The sequence below is a fragment of the Nansenia antarctica genome (genome assembly GCF_963989245.1).
Source record: "Nansenia antarctica genome assembly, chromosome: 11".
Lineage (NCBI taxonomy): Eukaryota > Metazoa > Chordata > Actinopteri > Argentiniformes > Microstomatidae > Nansenia > Nansenia antarctica.
Window position 1 is genome coordinate 22363444 of NC_137681.1, and position 22662 is coordinate 22386105.

Consider the following 22662-nt stretch of genomic DNA (forward strand, 5'->3'; position numbering starts at 1 on the left):
GAGGAAGAGGAGGGAGGAGGCGGAGAAGAGGGTGAAGAAGGCAGAGCAGAAGAGGAGAGCAGAAGAGCAGAGGGAGGAGGAGAGGAGGGCGAATCAGGAGAAAAAGGAGAGGAAGAGGAGGGAGGAGGCTGAGAAGAGAGAGCGGGCTGCCCAGAGAAAGGAAGATGAGCTGCTCCAGAAGGAAAGAGAGAAGGAAGAGAAAGCAAAGGAGGAGAGGAAGACTGCCCCACACCTTCAATTCAATTATTAACACACACACACACACACACACACACACACACACGTGTGTTCTACCAAAATGTTCCGGTAAGGTGCATCTGCTTTCACAACATAAAATGAAAATAAACAAAATGAGCAATCTGACTTCTCATTCAACTTGGTTAGTATTTTTATGTTCAGCAGCAGTAGAACCCTAAAACCCTAAGGAACAGTAAGAGAACCACCACTCCAGCAGCTCTTGGTGTTTCATCTGTCTGTCCCACTCCTCATCTCCTCTGCTCTCTCCTCCTGTCTCCTATCCTGTCTGTCTCCTTTCCTGGTCATAGAAAAGATCATAATCAGCATGACGACCAAAATCTAAACAAATCTCTTATTTTATTTTACGTGATGATTAGATCATAAACACTTGTTATGTATCCATTTATTTTATTCATAGACACAACCATTTTTTGACACACCAACCAATATCAGATTATACCAAAGCCAATCATGAATGCACTATTCCATCCCATAGGGGCTAAACTAGTCATCAAGGTTCATCATTCCATATGGGCTGACAGTCACACAACACAGCAACACTACTGGATGCAGCTACAGGCCAATATTCAATGCAGAAACAGATGTCATGTACATCAATCAGCATTCTATTGCTATTTTATTACTTCACCACATTTTTCCTGTAGGATGATGATGGAGTAATTGACTTTGTAAATAATATTAATATTATAATAATAACAATAGTAATAATAATAATCATAATAAGTGATTATAAACAGCCTACCATGCTGCTGGGAATGTCAGGATGTTGCTAGGCTTAACATTTCTGCTTGCTATTGAAAGTGAACTGTGGTAACTATGGTAGCCTAGTAGCCATCTAGCTAACTGCCCATCTGAGTGAATACATGTTACAGAGATACATATGTTACATATATATATATGTTATATATATATATGTTATATATGTTACATGTTACAGAGATACATATGCTTCATTCACATGCTGGAGGGGAACAAATTACAGCTTGAAGATTTATCAACTGGATTCTACAAAGGCAACATAAGGTCATCCCAAGGCCTGGGGCTAACAACGTGCCTGGTATACAGTATAACTAAGGAGTTAATCAGTGTGATTTTACCATAAATTGATAGGAATTTCTCAAGGTCTCCCAGAGTCCCAGGTTGCAAGATCTTGTCTATTTCTATTTATTTTTTTATTTTTTACTTCTCACTGAAATGATTGGCAGCAATGTATGGTCGTATGTCATATAAACAACTTTTTAAATAATATGGGACTGTATGATCAATCCAAAATCTACTGATTTCAGCCTTGCCTCAAAATTGGAAAAGGAGATTTACTTTGTCTGCCTCATTCATTTATATATCTTTGGGGATTACTTCAACTGTCTTTACTTCTCCTTACTTGGGGTCACTTATGTGCGCCCTCTGTTGCCACCTCCGTGGGAACTGCAAGTTGTATACTCGAATGCGAAGTGTCCTTTCTGTGCTATAAATAGGATTTGAAAGCATGGTGTTCGGCTACAGCAGTTCACACTTGAGTGACATATTGTGTAACGCAGAATACATAAAAAAAAAAAAAAAGAATAAATACATCTTTCAAATGTTTGGTTTAAAATTGTAGGACGAACTTTCACTTCAGTTTGGCTTTGAGGGACTGAGTACAGTTTACAAGGTGATTTATAATGTATCATAGCAATATACACAAATAAAGCTCTGTCATGAGGACATGTTGCGACGTGTGTGATTCCAATAATGTTCATATTCGTAGAACTTTAATTAACTTAATTGAATTATATTTCAAGGGATCCCCCAACTCCTGATTTGTTTTCAGAACAATTATGTGCATTAACATTGTAAAAAACATACACACACACACACACACACACACACACAAACATCTATTGTTATTGTGGTAGACTACTGTTACCACACTATTTGAGACATTGTTTCGTGTTTGTTGCAGGGTGGAGTGTACTCCCGACCGCTAGGGGGCGATAGTATTGGTTTATGTGTTTAGTACTCTCTGTTAAGAGGTTAGAGTTAGGAGAAGTTGTGGCGGCCATTGTGGATGCCAGGTGGTCCGAGGATACACGCTGTTTCTCCTCTCTCTTTAGGACGTGTTTGCCTGTTATACGTAAGTCTGTTATTAGTTATATGTATCTTATTATCAGATTGTGGTTAACAGTAATCGTTCATGTTTGTTTATATCTTGTTATGTATGTCTTGTTTTGGTAATTGTATTTACTCATACGCTGTATTCCCACCCACAGGGTGTTGACATCTTTGTCTGAATAAATATTATAAACCGACATTGAGGAGTCTTCTTCATGTCAACACCATGAAGGTGGAATGCCCCTTCCCCGGCTGCGACTTCGAGACCAGAGACGTTTCCGAAGCACTCGCCATCGTCTTGCTGACAAACCATGGACATTTCCATCGAGGTGCGGCGGTTCAGACCCCAGCTCCCCGAGGCCCGAGGATGGAGCGGCCTAGGGTTGACACCGGCATCTCAACGGAGGAGTGGAACGTGTTCGTCCGGCGGTGGGAGGTCTTCCGGGCGGGGTCGGGCATTGGAGCGGCCCAGGCCCCGTTCCAGCTGTTTCAGTGCGCGGGGATCGAACTTGGAGACAGCCTGTTGAAAGCGGACCCGGACGTCGCCTCTGGGGCTCTAGAGGAACTACTTGCTGCTATGCGCTTGCTGGCCGTTGTCCCGGTCGCCACATGCGTCCTGCGCACAGAGCTGCTTCAGCTGCGCCAGGAACGCGATGAGACATTCCGCGCCTTTACTGCCAGAGTGCGTGGGAAGGCGGAGACGTGCTCTTACGTGGCTGTCTGCGAGTGTGGCAAGAGTGTGAGCTACACTGATCACATCATCCGCGATGTCCTTGTTAATGGGATCTACGACCCGGACATACGCCGTGAGGCGTTAGGGACGCCTGACATTCTTCTGAAGCCCGTTAATGATGTGGTCGCGCTCGTCGAGGGCAAGGAGATGGCTCGTAACGCCCTTCCATCATCCGCCCTGTCGGCTGTCTCCTCATTCCAGCGCTTGAGGAAGGACCCACAGCCAAGCCCACAGCGGAGCCCCTCCTTGGCCCCGAGTCCAGCTGATGTGGCAAAACGAGCCGTGTGCCCAGGGTGTCAGAACACGTTCCATGTCTTTACAGAGGGGTCTCGCGGATGGAACATCAGGCCTCACCAGCTCTGTGTCGACTGCTTCAAGGCCCGTCGACGCAAGCGGCGGCTGCCACCATTTGACGGTCAGCAGGCTACCATGGGATCCGAGGTGTGGCTGCGGACGCCGTCTAACGGTCAGCAGGCCGCCCTGGAGTCGGAGCCAATCTCCCAGCTCTCGGTCATTCAGTCTGAGGCGCGCCCAGATCGACACTACGGGAACCATCATCGGCGCCGCACAACGGCACCTCTCAGACTCGAGCACCATATCTTTTCCAAGGGCGAATGGAGGCGGGCCAGGCTGAGGGAACACCCCCGGGCACTGATCTCCGTCTCGATTGACAATCCGGTGGGTCAGGGGGGCGGCGCCGGCTGTCGGCCCTCGGGGAACATGGTGGAGGTGTCCGCCATCGCAGACACAGGTGCGCAGTCGGACATTTGGTCGTTAGAGGAGTACCTGTCCTGCGGATTCTCGCGTGACGACCTGCGCCCTGTTAGCCTCAGCCTCTCGGCTGCAAATCGCTCCCCCATAGCCATTGATGGCGCATTCTTTGCTACACTCTCGGCGGTCTCCAACGGCGGCGAGGTGTCGTCCTGCCGCTCAATGGTGTATGTGAGCAGCTCAGTCCGGGGAATGTACCTCTCCTATGAGTCGCTGCTCAACCTCAGCCTCCTGCCTAAGGACTTCCCAACAGGTGGTGAGGGGCGACCCAGGGACACGCACGATCCTGCCCCCCCTTCTTCGCCGGGTCGGCCCTTGTCTGTGAATGCATTGAGGTCCGCCAACGGCGGCTGCGACGGCCCGAGCGACCCCCATGACGCCGGGTGCTCGTGTCCACAGCGTGCAGTCCCTCCGTCACGCCCCGCGGCGCTGCCATTCTCTTGCGAGCCTGAGAACAATAGCCGGATGAAGGGGTGGTTGATTGAGAGGTATGCCTCATCTACATTTAACACGTGCCCCCATCGGGCATTGCCGTGCATGGAGGGGCCGCCCGTCGAGATGCATGTGGACCCTGCTGCCGCACCGAAAGCGTGCCACACCGCAGCCGGTGTGCCTCTCCACTGGCAGCAGAAGGTCCACGACGACCTTCTCCGGGACGAGGCCCTTGGTGTCATCGAGCGTGTGCCGTACGGCGAACCGGTTACATGGTGCCACCGGATGGTGGTTACCCGGAAGCACGACGGGTCCCCCCGCAGGACCGTGGACCTTTCCCCTCTCAATAAGTTCTGCCAGCGTGAGACGTTCGCCACTGAGTCCCCATTCCACCTCGCACGTCGTGTCCCGAAGGGCACCTGGAAGACAGTCACGGACGCTTGGAATGGTTATCACAGTGTGCCACTGCGCGAGTCTGACCGTCATCTGACAACGTTCATCACTCCCTTTGGCCGGTGGCGTTACACCAGGGCACCACAGGGTTTCCTCTCGTCGGGTGATGGCTACAACCGCCGTTTTGACGCTATCCTCTCAGACTTTGAACGCAAGGAACGGTGTGTGGATGACACGGTCCACTACGACACCGACTTGGAGCAGCACTGGTGGAGGACCATCGATTTCCTGACACGTGTCGGGCGGTCAGGCGTCGTGTTGAACCCGGGCAAGTTTCAGTTTGCGCAGAGGAGCGTGGACTTCGCTGGCTTCAGGGTGTCGGACGCTACCATCGAGCCACTTCCCAAATACCTGGACGCCATCCGGGACTTCCCCAGCCCGGTCTCCACGACAGATATCAGAAGCTGGTTCGGCCTTGTAAATCAAGTGACTAACTACGCCCAGTTGCGCGATACTATGGCTCCTTTCAAGCCCTTCCTCAGCCCACGCTGCAAGTTCGCATGGTCAACCGAGCTGGAGGAGGCCTTCCAGGCGTCTAAGCATGCCATAATTGGGGCCATTCGCGAAGGTGTAGAGATCTATGACATGCAGAAGCGCACCTGCCTCCGCCCCGACTGGTCCAGGCGAGGCATTGGCTACTTCCTTCTCCAACAGCATTGCAGCTGTGCCTCGGGCGTGCCGGACTGCTGCCCGGGAGGTTGGAGAATCACACTCGCTGGGTCTCGCTTCCTGTCCTCCGCGGAGCAGCGTTATGCGGCTATCGAAGGGGAGGCCCTGGCCGTGGCCTGGGGTCTGGAGCAGGCACGATACTTCACGCAGGGATGCGACGATCTCGTCGTGGTCACCGACCACAAGCCCCTGGTGAAGATCTTCGGGGACCGCACACTCGACGAGATCACAAACTCACGCTTGTTCAGGCTCAAACAGCGTACCCTCCCATGGCGTTTCGAGATTGTTTACCTCCCTGGCGTGAGCAACCATGCCGCTGACGCTGCCTCAAGGCACCCTTCCCCCTCGGGCTCGGCTAGCGGCCTCTCCCTGGAACCGCCAGGCGTGCCTGACACTGTCGAGTTGGCACTCATGGCTTCCATCTGCGTCGATGCTCAGGAGCTCGGCGCCGTCTCCTGGCCCCTCCTCGCGCAAGAGACAGCGGCTGACGCATGCCTCGGCCGCCTGCTGGACATGATTGAGCACGGGGACGGAGTGGACGCGCATGACCCTGCCGTGGTGAGTTTGTCGCCGGTCTGTGACTCCATCTATGCGCAGGACGGGGTCTTGCTGTATCAGGATCGCGTCGTGATTCCCCTATCCCTCCGCGGGAGAGTCCTTCGACACCTTCATGCTGCCCACCAGGGGGTTTCGGCGATGGAGCAGCACGCCCGGGCCATAGTCTACTGGCCTGGGATGTCTGGGGATATCCGCACTGTCAGGACCGGGTGCGCGGACTGCAACCGCAATGCTCCATCACAGGCAGCTACGCCCCCTCTGTCATCTCCGCCACCGTCCACCCCGTTCGAGGCAGTGTTTGCTGACTTCTTTGATTACGGGGGCCGCCACTACCTGGTCGTCGGGGATCGGCTCTCAGGCTGGGTGGAGGTCCTGGGCGCTGCGGCCGGGACTGATGCTGGAGGCGCAGCTGGCCTTGTTCGCCACCTCCGCTCATTCTTCCGGACCTTTGGGGTGCCTGAGGAGCTTTCAAGCGATGGCGGCCCGGAATTTATGGCAAGCCACACTCAGGACTTCTTCCGCCTATGGCAGATCAGGCATCGTGTGTCCTCCGTCAGTTTCCCACAGTCTAACGGGAGAGCGGAGGTCGCTGTTAAGACTGCGAAGCGGCTTCTGATGTCCAACAGTGGCCCGGCGGGCAGTCTCGACCAGGATCGCTTCTTGCGCGCGATGATACAGTTGCGTAACACACCCGACCCAGACTGCAACCTCTCACCAGCACAGATCATTTTCGGTCACCCCCTTCGAGGCTCGCTCTCCTTCGTTAACAGGCTGGAGAAGTTTTCGAACCCGCATATCCGTCCTCTCTGGCGTCAGGCATGGGCTGTGAAGGAGGATGCCCTTCGTACGCGGATGTCCCGTACCACCGAGTCTCTGGGGGTTCATTCAAGACCACTTCGCCCTCTGGCACTCGGTGAGAGGGTGTTCATCCAGAATCAGCAGGGCCCGAGCCCCAATAAGTGGGACAGGTCTGGGGTGGTGGTGGAGTCGCTTGGCCACGATCAGTATCGGGTGAGAGTTGATGGCTCAGGACGCCTGACGTTGCGCAACCGGCGGTTCCTCCGTGGCTACACGCCAGTCGCCCCATGTACCCAGCGGCTGCCGTCGCCGCCTCCCCTGCCTCCTCCCTCCCTGGACTTTCTGCCCCTAGCTACCCCCTCTGGTCCAGTGGTGCCCCAGGGTGACGCCCGGCTGGGGACGGATGGGCCCCGTGTTGCTGTTCTGGGCCCCTCTCTGCTAGGGCCTTCAGGCGGGGCATCGTCTCTCCCCGCGCCCCTAGTTCCCGCTGGTGTGGCTCCCGCTACACCTCTTCCTGCGCCGTCGCCACTGCGGCCCGCCCGGCCGGCCCGTGCTAGGAGGCCACCTAAGCGATATGAAGCTGAGTCTGGCCAATGGATTTGAGCCCGTGGACCCACGTGGATTCGTGGCTCCCCGGTCTGGGGGGGATGCAGGGTGGAGTGTACTCCCGACCGCTAGGGGGCGATAGTATTGGTTTATGTGTTTAGTACTCTCTGTTAAGAGGTTAGAGTTAGGAGAAGTTGTGGCGGCCATTGTGGATGCCAGGTGGTCCGAGGATACACGCTGTTTCTCCTCTCTCTTTAGGACGTGTTTGCCTGTTATACGTAAGTCTGTTATTAGTTATATGTATCTTATTATCAGATTGTGGTTAACAGTAATCGTTCATGTTTGTTTATATCTTGTTATGTATGTCTTGTTTTGGTAATTGTATTTACTCATACGCTGTATTCCCACCCACAGGGTGTTGACATCTTTGTCTGAATAAATATTATAAACCGACATTGAGGAGTCTTCTTCATTTGTGTCCATCCCACATGAACACACATCAACGAATGCAGGATGCAGGGCTTGATTCATGTTGTCTGATTGCCCTGCCTCCTCTAGCTCCTCCCTCGATTATCCAGTCTGATTACGTGTGGTTGTTGCTGCTGTACGACAGCAGAGGAGTCTGCGATGAGAGAGGCAGAAGCAAACACAACGACTTTATACGGCGGAACCTTTGGATACAAACACTGGCGGACTCAGAGGGGGCAGGGGGCTAGGGCATTATATGATTTCAGTTCCGAAAACCCGGGGGAGATTTCTGTGAAGGAAAATGAAATCGTGACTCTATACAGTGAACAGGACATAGAAGCAGGGTTCGAGTTATGTGGGAGCCAATGGGAGCTGAGCTCCCATAAGGAAGGTCTGAGCTCCCATGAAAGCAGTAAAATCATACATCTGTGGGGGTCGCTAATAATACATTACCACAACCATTATTTGATAAAAAATGTCAATGTAATGAGTATTATTTATATTTATTTATATGATAAATATTCTAAAATAAACACGTTTTCCAAAAGAACTATGCGCACCAGCATTAATCTCCTGTGAATGACAGTATGCCTTTGACTGCCTGCACTTTACCACCAAGACACTATGGGGCGCAGTAGAATATTGTGCAACAGCAGAATATGATCGTTGAGAGCTTGCGAACATGATTATTGAGAAGAAAACATTCAGTAGCTAGCTATCATGCCGCCCCAAAAAAGGCCACTGCTGCCGACCGAGTCAACAAGCCTGGAAAGTTTCGGGTTTTCAACCAAGAAACCAAACTTGAATTCAGCTGCACCTGTTATGACACCCAACGTTGAAACTGTTGAAATAGCAGAGCTCAAACAAAAGCAAGTGCTTCCGAAGAAAGTAGCTGAACTCACCTCCAGTATGTATAAGGAGACAGCTAGTTCGTTCAGGGCAGCCTATACTGTCGCTAAAGAAAGGATGCCTTTGGATGAATCCAATTATGAAACTTAATGAGATGAATGGCACGACAGTTGGCCCCTGCTCACCGATCAGATTGTAGAGCACATTGCACAAGAGATGAAACAAATTCATTTCTAATGTCAAATCACTTGATTCCCGTAGTAGCATAACATTAGATGAAAGCACAATGAATGGACTGTATAGCAAAAACAACAAAATTATTGGCAGAGATACCCGTGACTATCGCTTATAGCTGTTGTTTCATGTGGTGCTCTTGATGTGGTGAAATGAGTAGCCTATGGCTAATTAAAACTTGTAAGTCCCATCGCTGTGTGCATGAGAACATTTCGCACTGTTATTTTGGAGACCCCCACAAAGCTCAGCTTATAACTCGAACCCTGGTGCTAGGGTGTATTCTGAACACCCAAAAGGAAAGGGTTACACCTTGATAGATAGATAGAGATAGATAGATAGATAGATAGATAGATAGATAGATAGATAGATAGATAGATAGACAGACAGACAGACAGACAGATAGTGTCAACCGGCAGCTGAAGTCCTCGCCCCGTTCATTGGGGCCCCATTTCTAAGTCTACAGGTGATCACCACAGTCATTAGGTCATAAACTTGAAAGCATTGTTGTTCAATTGCCCTTACTGTATCATAAAGTGTACTTTATTGATTTCCATGGGGAAATGAAGGCATTACAGGAGCTCAGACCACAACACAACAACAAAAATAAAGTGACAACTGAATAATAGGCAAAATAAAATAGATAGAAATACAAAATAAAGATAGACCAATTGACGTTTGGGACCTCATATACAGTAGGTAAGATTTAACAGCCAGAGGAGGAGTTGTACAGTATGTACAGTAATATCAGTACTCTAGAGTTTCAGCTCTTATCTCCTGCTACTCATTAGCAGTGATAAAGACAGAGATTAGGACGCCAGAGACTGGTGGTGCAGATGGTGTTCAAACTATTTTAGTGTTGTGAATATTATATATCATATACTGTATATGTCTATATATCTTTTTAGGTTTTAAAGGAAGAGAATGTCCATGACCGTCGATGAGTTCACACACATAAGCTCAGCGAACTGGAGGGTCTCCACCTAACGCTACACGGTTTATATACACATCAGGGGGAAATCATCCTATCCTCTCGGCATCCTATTCTCAGACTATTCTCAATAGGTTAACCATTAATATGCTGTCACAGCACAGATGAAATACCGACATTAGTATGGCTGCCTAGGAACCTTAATGACAGTTATCTTTCTATCACAGCTACAATCATAAGAGATGTTCTTAATCAAGAATTGAAAATAGGAGTTGTCCTAATAAGGAATGATTCACTCCTATGGTTCGTTCCATTGGGTATACAGAAGTTAGGCTGAGCTCAACCCCAAGGCTCTACGGATTTGAAGGGTATCAGCTGTTTGTTAGCAGAGGACTAATTACTGGACCTTACTTAAAGGTCCCGACTATGCAAGATAAGTTTGTATTCATAAGTGCTTTACACACAGTATTAAAAATAGAGAGAGCATCCAGCTATGTAATGCTAATAACAGACATTGCATATGCACTTGGTTATCGTTATGATAAAAATACACTACATTAGTAACAGTACACCATCAAACACCATTTGAACATAGCTACAGCAGGTCCATACATGCACAAGGAGAAGTTCACAAGCTACAGCCCTTACTGGCTGATAGGTCTCTACTACTACTCCCATTCATGACTTTTTTTGTTGAAGTGTGACAGGAATCCAGTAGTTGCAGCACAGCCAGTTTCGAACAAATGATAACACAGAGGTCAACATATAAGCAAACAGGAGACCACGTCATTCTTTTTATGAGGTGTGTCAGGATTAATTCCTAGTGCAGGATCACGCCCATACACACCTACACAACCTTGAACGAACAAACAAGGACTGTGAATAGGGACAGTGTGGCTGTGTTCTCACATGCCTCTAAGGCTTTCATGGGCTTTCTGTGTAGAGCAGGTGGACCTTGACTCTGCTTCTTCAGATTTGCATTATGAGAGAGAGAGAAAAACAATGAGAGAGGGTATCAGATGCTGAATTTTATGAACGAGAGGGAGGGAGAGAGAGAGAGACAAAGAGGGAGAGTCAGAGAGAGGGGGGGAGACAGAGGGAGAGACAGAGAGAGAGGGAGAGACAGAGAGAGTCAGAGAGAAAGAGAGAGAGTGAGAAAAAGAAACCGCGGAGAGTATCAGGACAGGCAAAGTTGAAGTATTCAGAGAGAAACCGTCGGTGTCTTCTCCAAGAAGGTCAGCATGAACTCAGAGACAGGTACCACCTCCGGCGCGGCCACATCCACAGACCAGGATGCCACCTGGGCGGATCCACCTGGGACTCACCTGGAGCAAGAACCCTCCGGGACCCAGGTGGACCCAGACCCGGTCCTGGTGTGGGCCCCCAGCGGCAGGCGGCTGCTCTCGGGGGTGGTGGGGATGAACGTGGTGCTGCTGGGGGCGGCCCTGGTGGCCGGCCAGGCCTTCAACCCCCGGGGCCTGAGGCACCAGGAGCCCCAGGTGTTCATGCTGCTCCTGATGGCGCTGAGTGTGGCCTGGATGCTCTGGTACCTGCTCTGGGCCAGCAGGCAGCCGGGCATCTGCCCCCACAAGGACCACCATGCTGGGGGAGTCCCTGTCACGGGTAAGCTCTATATACCATATAGTTACCTACTTATAAGAGGGCATGGACTGTACACTGGGGGCGTGGTGATATGTGTTAGTGATTAAGCTGGACGCACCCAAATTCTGCCTTAATTTGATTGTTGATTGTCTTTATCTCCTTGTCATGTGTAGTATGTTATTCTGAACAATGGTCTGAGTATATCCACAACAAACTTCACGGTGTTACCTATCAATGTGAACACTCAATTACCCTTTGCACTATTACAAATACTACCTTTGCATCTGTACATACCATACTGTACATAGCTCATAACTGTATATACTTTAACTACCGTACTTGCCATACTGTACCTATCACTATCATGATTTTATATCATGTTTTATATCACTATTTGCACTTCTGTTTAGATGCTAAACAGCATTTCGATGTCTGGTACTCTGCAATGACAATAAAGTTGAATCTAATCTAATCTAATCTAATGTATCAAATGGTATTCTGCTTTTGCCTCTGATCATCATATTTCTAATGTTATGAGCAGTTTAGTTTGGTTTGGTCTGTTTTTTTTTTGGCAGAAATTAGTCAAATAGGGCTTTCAGCAGGATAACACACTGACATTCAATACGGACAACCGGTTATACCAGAAACAGAACACAATCATGATGCTAAAACGGTTTATTGTTGGTCATGGCAAATTAAATTGTCAAGTGGAAATAGATATTTTAGTGATCCCTGAGGGGAAATTAAGGCGTTCAGCAGCTCACAAACAACAACAACTAAAATAAAGTGACAATAGAATAGTAGAATAAAATAAAGTAGACATCTGAGAACATTATATACAGTAAGAACAGTCCAATGAAAGAATGAAAGACAGATAAACTGGTTCTTGTTTCCGTCCTAGTGGTGGTGGTCCTGTTTGCCGCCTTCAGCCTCCTCCTGCACGTGTTCAGGATGGGGTATTACCTCATGATGAGGGAGTGTAAGCCGGCAGCTAAAGTCCTCGCCCCGTTCATTGAGGCCCCGTTTCTAGGACTACAGGTGATTACAGTCATTAGGTCATAAACAAAAACAAACAAAAACATTATCGATTAATTGCCCTTACTGTATCATAAAGTGTTCTTGCGCAATGTGATTGAAGCTTGAAACTTTCCGTTTCTAGACCTATTTACTGTGGGCTCACTCCAAAGACTGCATTCACAGGCACAAGATCATCACCAGGTGCATCCCGTATTTTGTTTCTACAAACAAATTCACAATGGTCTTTGTTGTTTTTTGTGGATGGAATTTATCTATGGAATTTGCATTGACAATGATGCTTGTTTGTGTTACTGCACGTGTGTGTTCTCATCTTCCTCCGTAGGTCCGGACTGATGATCACGCTCTGTGCCGATCTGCTGCTGTGGCTGAACGCCGTCACCGAGGACACGGTGCACATGGAGATCGAGATGGAGAAGGCGGACAGGGAGGCTCTCAGCAACACTACCATGTCTGACAGCGCAGGGAGCACAGACTCCGGTATGCTATCATTATCAACAGTACTAGCCTTTATCCAATAACATACCTATCGAACACCTACATTATGAATAGACCATAAACCTTTTCAAAACGTGTCAATGCATGTGTCTGTTCGCAGGGTGGACTAACGCAACCATCTGCCAGTGCAGTGCACACGCAGGCTGCCTCGCCTTCCGCAAGGGCTACGAGGTCCTGTACCCCTTCAACATCGAGTACTACCTCATGGCCGGCTGCATGCTCTACGTGATGTGGAAGAACGTGGGCCGCGTGATGGACCCAAACTCCCACCCTCACCAGGCCGAGAAGCTGACCCTCCGCATCGTCCACCAAGGAGGGATCCTCTTCGGCCCCCTGTTTGGGGCCCTGGTCCTGGTGGCGGGGGTGACCGTCTTCATCCTGTATCAGGTCTGGGTCAGCCACCTCCGACACCGCACCACTGCCTTCCTCATGTTCTACGGGTACCACCTGGCGCTGATGCCACTGATGTCCCTCTGCTCGCTGGCCGGGATGTTGGTCCATAAGCTGGAGAGGAGGGCCGAGGAGGGGGGACACAACCCCACGCGTAGCCTGGACGTGATGCTGCTGATCGGGGCAGCGCTGGGGCAGCTGGCCCTGTCCTACTTCTCCCTGGTGGCCGCTCTGGCTGTCGGGCCTAGCCGGCCTCTGGGAAGCCTGGACCTTTCCTACTCTCTCCTCAGCCTGCTGGAGCTCCTGTTACAGAACATCTTCATCATCGAGGGGCTCCACCGGCACCCCAGCCTGGCTCTCGCCAAGAGGAACGGAAGGCGGAGGAGCAGCATCTTCAAGGCACGTCTCTCTCACTCAAACCCAGTCGATGGTTCAGGCTGATGGTTCATGTCGAGTGTTCAAAACTACCTCTGACACCCTATTTGCTTTGCTCCAAATATGAGAATGAATGGTGATTCTTTTTTTAAGGTTTAAACCAATAGATGGTAATAGATTAGAGATTAGATTAGATTAGATTAGGTTAGATTCAACTTTATTGTCATTGCAGAGTACAAGTACTAGACAAGGATAGATAAATATAGACGATAATAGATCATAATGATATGTTTAGTAACATCCTGAGATATGACCCCCATCCTCCTGTCTCATAGCCAAGGAAGAAGTCCGTGGAGAAGACCAAAGTAGCTGATGCTGCAGGAGGGAGCGTCTCCCTGTTGGAGATGGCAAAGGCAGCTCCAGCACCCCCTGGTGGTCATGCAGGGGAAGGTCACAAGCCCTGGACCAAGAGAGCAACGCAGGAGATCTGTGCCTTCCTCATCCTCTCCAACGTCATGGTGAGTAATGCTGATGTGGCTTGAATAAATATATAAAATATTGATATGTCACTTTGGGAAAAGGACACCATAGCAGACTTTTTTGTATATTTTATTTATATACAGCAGCAGGTTATTATGGGTTATTTAACACAGGTTATATACTGTATAATAAATATTCAGTGCCCTGCATAAGTTATGGGACAGTGAAGCATTTTTTTTTCTTCTTTTGGCTTTACACTCCAAATGTTTAGGTTTTAAATCAAACAATTACGATGAAAGGTAAATGATACATATTAAAGTAGAGATTCTCAGCTTTTATTAGGTATTTGTGCCAAAAGAAGAAGAAATGCTTCACTGTCCCATTACTTACACAGGGCACTGTAGCGCGAGCAGTTACATTATACAGACCACCTTCCTTTGTGTTCACCAATAATAAACACATATTAAATACTTCAGCAGTAATCACACCCTGTTCTTCCTCCCCACACCCCATCGTCCCCCCGTCTCCTGACCTCTCCTCTCAGCTCTGGGTGATCCCTGCTTTCGGAGCCCACCCCCAGTTTGAGAACGGCCTGGGGAAGCAGTTCTACGGCTTCACTGCGTGGTTCGTCCTGGTCAACCTGGGCCAGCCCCTGGGCGTCTTCTACAGGATGCACTCCGTGGGAGCTCTGATGGAGCTGCTCATCATGGCCTGAGCCCCAGGGACCACCACTCTGACTAGGCCACTAGGGGCTACTGTCCATATCAAAGATCTGTAATGGTCTGTTTGGGACAATCTGGATACCACATCTAAAAATCCTAATCATAAGCTTATTCACTTTAACTTCTTACACAGGTTATACCTCACTCCGAGAAGACGCCACCTCATGAAAACCATACCCTCCTCAATTTGTGTTCACTCGGTCATGTGGGCTCCTTTTTACACATGTACTGGGAATGTCCTTTTTTTTTTTTTTGAAACTAATATCTTCCACTTTATCTAATCTATTGGGGATCCATATACCTTGTTGTCCGAGATTATTGATTTTGAATGATACTTCATCATTGGATCTGTCTTCCAGCTTCCATGTTTCGTGTTTTATTTGCTGGTCTTACCGCAGCCAAAAAGATGTTAGCATTAGGATGGAATCCTCCACATACTCTTACGTGTAAACAATGGCTGATGTCTTTCCTGGACATACTATACATGGAACAATCTATAGCCAGAATACATGGAGCTAAAGAAAGGACAATTCAAACATGGACCTCTGCAATACATAGGATAAAAAAGTTGATGGAGTGACTGTGTTTGTAGGTTGTGTTGCATGTGAATGTAACCTGTAATTGTTGTATTATTCTGATTTTATGATATACCAAATATAGTGTAATGGGGGGTGGTGATGTTATCGCCATGGGGGGGGGGGGGGGGGGGGTTACTCATGTGTTGATAGTGGGGGGGGGGGGTAAGATAAGGAAAAAAATAATAATAATCAGGACAGACACTTATTTTGTTTGGTGTAATAATGTGAGTTTTTCATGTGTACTGTTTTGCAATAACTAATTGATTACAACAACAAAAAAAGATCTGTAATGGTGGAAGATGTTCGAATGTCATGGAAATCCTCAAATGTTCAATGTTTGACTCGTTTAGTGTCGAGGGAGTGAATAAAGTCACCCAAACTGTCTACATTCTAGAGAGCTACGGGCGACTTTATTCACCAGAAATGCATAAATTATGGTGCTTCATTTTGTAGCCAATCAGAGTGTTGTTGCTAGGGAAGCAACACATAAAACACTTGGCACTCTACGTGGTGAGTGTTCCAGAACTATTTGGCAGTTGGTGAGTTTTAAGCTGGTAGATGAGGCAAGGGACCGCTGATATCAAAACTGTCATGTTGAAGAATGTTAAAAGGTGTGAATTAGTAACTGAATATGTAACTTTTATCATCTAGATTTGTGTTTTGTTTGTTTGTTTCATTGTGTAATTATTGTCCCACAACAAGCCACATTATAAATGATTTATTAAATGTATGATATATTTCACATTTACCGTAACAAGAAAATACTCTGAAAATACAATTGCATTGTCTGTGCCTCATTTTCGCTCGGCATTACATAACATAATAGCATGATTCCTCCTTCTACCCCCAAAATGTCCTGCAAAAATATTGCCATTATCAGTCAGACACCGAACACATTTCAATATCTCATTCACGTCATTGTGTTTTGCTTGCTGTGCAGAGGAGTGAATATGTTCCAGAGAGACTCCCCCGTCACCGAGGCTCCTGTCCCCGTTAGTTCTCCTCAGACCTCCCTCTCTTGAACTTGGACGTGACCGGCGTCTTAAAGCGGCATCCTGTAGTCAGACTCCCTCAGGCCTGTCACTCTTTATTTCACGGAACGCCGAAATGAAAAGAGACCTTTTGATCTTGAAGTGATACTGAAGAGCTAAAAGGACATTTTGGAAAGAGAAAGATGAAGTTCCTCCTAAAAGTATGGTCAGTAAAGCCTATGGTCAGGAAAAGATTATGAAACTATGTGCAATTAATCTTTCTTTCATATGATCTAAAGCAATCTAAAGTTAAAGAAACAGCAAAACCGGTGTTTGGCAAAGAAAGTAAATAAAGGATACAGAGGTGAAAGGATACACCTATCACAAGAGGACTACAGAACTGAGGGAGAGTTTGGCAAATATTTGACTGTTGTTGTAGTACCAGACTGCTTGTTGTAAACTGTTTTATTGACAGTTACACAGTGTCCCAGGGGTTGGCAAGAAAGGGATAAAATAAAATAAAAAATAATAAAAAAAAACATTCCACAATAAATGTGTCCATTGGAATCATCATCTGTCTCTCATCAAACAGACTTCAGTTGACGTTTAAAGATGGCGAGATGAGGTGAAATGAATGACAGCCAGTCAACCCAGTCCAGAGAAGCAGGAAACTCGTCCTCCCTCTCTGTTCCACTAAACCCTCTGAATCTCAAAGAGCCTGACATCCGTGTCGTACCAGATTGGGGGATCCACGTTACTATGGCAACAAGAGCCCGGGAAAGAAATCATGTCATTGTTAAAAAAAATAAAAAACTCGAAACTCGGTTTGAATGCCATGACAACCACCTACAATTCACTGGATGTGGCAGCTAGTATTATGACCGGCTGTTTCAGCTTGTGAATTCTCTGTAGTAATAACAGCAAAATGTTCTTTATTGAATCTTAATGTAATCTATAATCAGTTGCCTTAATAATAGTTAATAATAATCAAAAATAATGATTGCGTCTTAGTCCTACTCAAATTCTCATTCACATTATGATGCGAATAATAATTCATAAGAATTCATTATAATCATTATAATCATCATTAATTATAATCATTAGAATTCATTATAATCATAAGCGTTTCACAGAGTGGGAATAATTTCCCACTCTGTGAAACGCTTTTTTCTGTATTTTTTTCAATTTGTCCCATTTTGCTCACCGTAGGTAGATGACCCCCCACATGTATGTGCGGAACCACATGGCTGTGCCTGCGTTGGCTTGGTACTTCCTGATCAGGATGGGGTGGGGGACAGGAAGTAGGCCCACCAGGGTGCCGTGCTGGAGGAACTTCAGGATCTCTGATTCATCCGTCAGGCCCCTTGAGAAGACATACACATTACATCTGTCAGATTATCTATTATCTATCTATTACATCTGTCAGATTATCTATTATCTATCTATTACAGACACACATTACATTGATCATATTACAGACACACATTAAACCACTCAGCAAATCAAGCTCTAACATCAATTCAAACTTCATGGGTGAATCCCAATTCACCCCTCCGGCTCCGTTTTCACCCCTTCGGCTCCGTTTTGCGCGTTCACGTGTAGGGGTAGTGGCGTCCCAATTCATTTTACATGGAGTGTTAGGGCTAGGGCTAGGGTTTTCCATGGCTCCATTCGGAGAAAATCTGGACCCACGTTCCATTCGGAGCCATGAGACTCCCTTCCGGCATGCATTGCGAATCATCTACAGAAATATTATTTTCGCTCTCCTAAATACGGAAGCGAGCCTGAAATGTCATTTACTTTTTCTGTAATTACTTGTAATTAAAGACTTGAAAAATTATGATAACCATCGTATTATCTTAGTTTAATGTCATTTCAATGCATTATAGACCTTTTCTTTATAACAAGCTTAACAAAAAAATCGCTTTTATGTCGAGGTGCTCTGTCTAACGTTACAGGCTGATTTGTGGCCGACAGTCGCGCATATGACATATTTCCATGTCTGATGGCATATGACACCTACTAATGTCATTTCAATGCATTATAGACCTTTTCTTTAAAACAAGCATAACAAAAAAATCGCTGTTATGCCGAGGTGCTTAACATAGAAAGTTCCACAGTCCAGCGAGCTCGGGACAGCGGGCAGGACACCGGAGCCAGCAGAACACCGGAGCACTCATATCTGCGCGTTTGTCACAGGCTGACAGTCACCGTGTTCCGCTGCCCCGACGTCAGTCCCATGGAAGTGTCAAGCACAGCCTTCCCCATAGAAATACATCTGTGCGTGATTTACATTTCAGAGATGTACAATCATGTTTATTTAGAAATAAATGATTACCTGTGGTGTTTGACAGCATGATAGGCGCGAATTTCCCCCCCTTGGTGGTATATGACGTTATAGTTGTTATTATACCAAAACAACCGGCAATCTAATCCGAGCAGTTGTTGAGCGGGAGACTCATCAAGGACATGTAGTTAACTAATGCAGTGGACAGCGGCTGTTTCTCCAGCATTCCTCGTTTCGAGGAATCGATCGTTTGATCGATTGATAGCGTTCAAGTTCATTCAAGTTGTGAATGAATCGCGAGCGTCAATGCTTTTCTACGATACTAATGATGACGTATCAGTCGTGAAGGGTTGTCCCATTTCTTAGGGGAACCACTACGGCTTATGGCTCTGTTCGGAGGCCTTGGCTCCAAAGCGAGTGACTCCAAAACGAGCCGAAGTGGTAGAAAAGAGAATCGGGATTGGGCCCATATCAAAGTTCATATCAACTTCATATCAAAGTTCAAACTACTATGGTAGTTACTGTATATTTATATATATATATATATATGTTACGGTACATGTGGGAGTACGGTACATGTGGGAAAACTAGGGTTAGGGTTAGGTGCTACGTCGACTTGGTACATGCTGGCATGTCTAACCCTAACCCTAACCCTAATCCTAACCCTAACCCTACCCCTACCCCTACCCCTAACCCTAACCCTAACCGTAGCACCCTAGCACCTAACCCTAACCCTAGTTTTCCCACATGTACCGTATTCCCACATGTACCGTAACTGTAGCCAGGGAGTAGCTGAAAGGACTGTATAATTTAGGAAGGGGCTGGCTATCTAACTAACTCTAAAGCTAAATAGGCAGTGTAGGAGGATACAGGCAGGGGGCGCCAGCAAACCGTTAGACTAGCAGTTACTATCGTTAGCATTAGCATGGAATTAGCATTAGCATGGAATTAGCATTAGCATTAGCCTTGGAATTAGCATTAGCATTAGCCTTGTAATTAGCATTAGCATACAAACAACTAACACACGGTAACGGTATCACATATGAACAACACATTTATTTACATGACTGATGTATACATCCCCAGATATATACATTCCCTCCCCGCCGGCCACACACACACTCAATCACTCACTCATAGTCTCTGGCCTGAACAGGCTTATAGTCCAGGGCTGTGGTGCGCGTTGAGGCCTGGTTGGATGGCATGTGCGTCGAGGAAGGTAGCAGACAAAAGGGGGGGGGTGACGTAGCAACACGGAGGGAAAGGGCCTTCTTCGTAGTCCGCGCCGAAGGGTGAAGGGTGAAGGTCCGGGTGGTACACGTCGAAGCTCCGTTGGAGTCAGCGTTCGGTCGCAGTCCGCTCGTGGAGGCGACGATTCTGTCCAGTTTGGCGTCTCGCTTGGTCCAACGTTTAACAGCCGGCGGCTGGCAAGGCTGTCCAACGGGGACACAACTAAACGGGCTATACAGCTCTGAACTCGATAATCACTTTCCTGGCGTCTTCAGCTTCTGCACGGTGTGCGTGGTACTGAATCCGCCATCTTCGATTGACTTCTCGTTACTCTCTCTCGTTTGGTCTCTCTCGTTCTGATTCTCATCACACACTGACTTCTCTCTCCACTTCCGTCTCTTATATATACACCACCGAACCTAGCATCCGGGTCACGGACACACCCCGGATATACTACGTCATCAAACATATACATAAACATTACAATAATAATACATACACCTTCATAAAACGTACAGAAATAGTATGAAAAATAAGAAAGGAAATAACAGGGCAAAAGGGCTGATTTCGGGTAAACTAAAACTGGCTCTAAAACTGTGGGCCTTCATAACAGCCGCCCCATGAAACCCTCGGTTTCATTTAACTAAGGAAGGCACACTGGCTAGGCTGCTCTAGCAGCGTGAGGTAGGAGGTGATAGTGTCCTTCGTAATTTGAGGGAGCTCAATCAGGCGTGCCACAGGTCGGGTGTAAGTGCGACCACCAACGTCCACGATGGCCGTCCGCACCCTTCCATCCGGACCCGGCAGGACCTTGGTCACTCTGCCTGTCTGCCAGGCGGCGCGTGGAAGGGACTGGTCGATCACCAGTACCACGGCACCTTCGGACAAGTTGTCTCTCTCCCTCAGCAGAGTCTTCTGCTTCTCCTCCTTCTCCAGGGCGCGGATGTGCTCCTCGAAGCAGATCAGAGCGTCTTCCTTGTCCATGTTCTGCAGCTCCTCGTACTCAGCGAAGGTGGGGTTGTCCAGCAGGTACTGCTGGGCCTCGGACCAGGTGGTGCGGTAGGTGACGTTGGCCATGTTGTCCAGAATGCTCTTCAGCGCCTCCCAGTTCCTCTTCCTGAGCTGCTTGGCTTGTTCCTTCTCCTTCTTAGCCTTGTAGGCCTTAAACGCTTGCTTCTTCTCACCCAGCTTGGGCAGGGCGCTGTAGCGTGGGTCGTTGATGATCATTCTCATGGCTTGCTCCCATGACGCGTTGGATGAAACACCATTCTCCTTCAGAAGCTCTTTGAAGGCCTGCTTGGCCTCCTCTTTTGGGTTCCACTTGTACGTTTTCTTCGCCAACTCCGGCCTTTCCTCCTTGGAGGCGTCTACAATACTGGCTGAGACTTCCATGGCTGACGTGTACTCGACGGAGTTGACGGGTGCGTCAATGCTGACCTCGGCCACGTGAGGGTGCATGGCCACCTGCAGGTGTTCCTCGGCAACAGCTGTTGCCGCCATGGCCTCCATGTCCATCATGGTCGCCATGGTAGCAGCAGGATCAACCTGAAGAGTGGGAACGGGGGCGGTGCCAGGAGCTGCAGCTTCTACCGTCCCATTCTCCTCCGCTTTGATCATCGCTTCAAGATCTTCCAGCTCTTTGGGCTTGGTCCACCGGGACTCCTTACTCTGGGAGTTGTAGTAGTAAGGCTTTCCCGTGTCAGACTTGTACTCCTTCCACGGGCACTTAGACAACATTTGCTCAGCAGGAGATTTCAGGTCGTCTGGTTTCTCCCCTGAGGACTGTTTAGTCTCTGTGTTGTAGAAGTAGGTCTTCCCATCCAGAGACTTATGCTCTGTCCACAGAGACTTCTTCTTTGGTTGGTCATCCTGTGGTGAACCATTTGTGGTACTAACTGTTCCAGGTGCACTGGCAGCAATAGATTCCACTCCAGGCGGTCCGGTTGGTTGGTTTGCTTCTTCGGTTCGGACATGGAGGGATGACGTAGCTCTCCCGTCTCTCTCTCTCCCCTCGGTAGCGCCTTGGAGGGCCCACCCAAGCGCAGTCTTAACAGCCATCGGGCAGCCTCGTGGTCCTCTCAGCGGAGGACGGAGCGACACGATCAGTTCAGCGTTGTCCGAGCCGATGAGAAGGGTTGGCTCCGCTCCTTCTATCGGATGTAGGTCTACTCGCCGTAGGTGGGGATATCTTGCGCGTAATCTCTCCAGGGGGTAGTCGTAGCGGGAGAGCGCTAGCTGGTCTGCGGTGAAGACATTCCGAAGCCGATATCTGTCCGACGGCCGCCCCGCCGGGGAGATAGAGAAGTTGATTCTCGCCCCGGTGACCTCTTTAAGGTCGCGACGTATCGTGCGCAGAGTCAGCCTCTCCGCAGTCCCTTGGAGCCCCAACTGGCGCACTGCCCCCTGGAGAAGGATGGTCCGTTCCGACCCGTCGTCTAGAACGGCGTACGTGTCGTACACAGCGTTGTTGTGGTGCAGTCGGACCTTCACCACCTTCAGTAGGACCTTGGAGCCGCTGCTCCGGGCTGGGTCTAGGTAGTAGACAGGTGTTGCCTCTTCCGGTGCGCTACCGGACCTAGGGCTTCTGGTGCCCTCCGTGGACCTGGCGAGGGAGACCTCGTGTAGGATGTTGAGGTGGACCTCCTCACAGCGGTTGCACTTTCTCCTCAAGGTGCAGTTCTTAGCCAGATGGTCGCGCCCACAGTT

At 48.4% G+C, this 22662-nt stretch overlaps 2 protein-coding genes across 2 annotated transcripts in view; one reads left to right on the forward strand and one right to left on the reverse strand.

The window, feature by feature from the left end:
• Window positions 1-11029: 11029 nt before the first annotated feature.
• Window positions 11030-14883, forward strand: LOC308168009 (proton channel OTOP3-like; the record flags this gene model as incomplete). Its single annotated transcript, XM_080542488.1, has 7 exons — window positions 11030-11411; window positions 12292-12428; window positions 12550-12608; window positions 12751-12905; window positions 13024-13743; window positions 14058-14206; window positions 14713-14883. 7 exons carry the CDS (start codon window positions 11030-11032, stop codon window positions 14881-14883), a joined length of 1773 nt encoding a protein of 590 aa, XP_080398614.1.
• A 2249-nt stretch (window positions 14884-17132) lies between these two features.
• The window catches only part of hid1b (HID1 domain containing b), a gene marked incomplete at both ends in the record, with an annotated part of 33318 nt that continues 27788 nt past the window's right edge, over window positions 17133-22662 (reverse strand). The window contains 2 exons of the mRNA XM_080541588.1: window positions 17133-17196; window positions 17644-17802. Coding sequence (XP_080397714.1) covers window positions 17133-17196; window positions 17644-17802 — 223 coding nt within the window. The remainder of the gene's footprint in view (window positions 17197-17643; window positions 17803-22662) is intronic.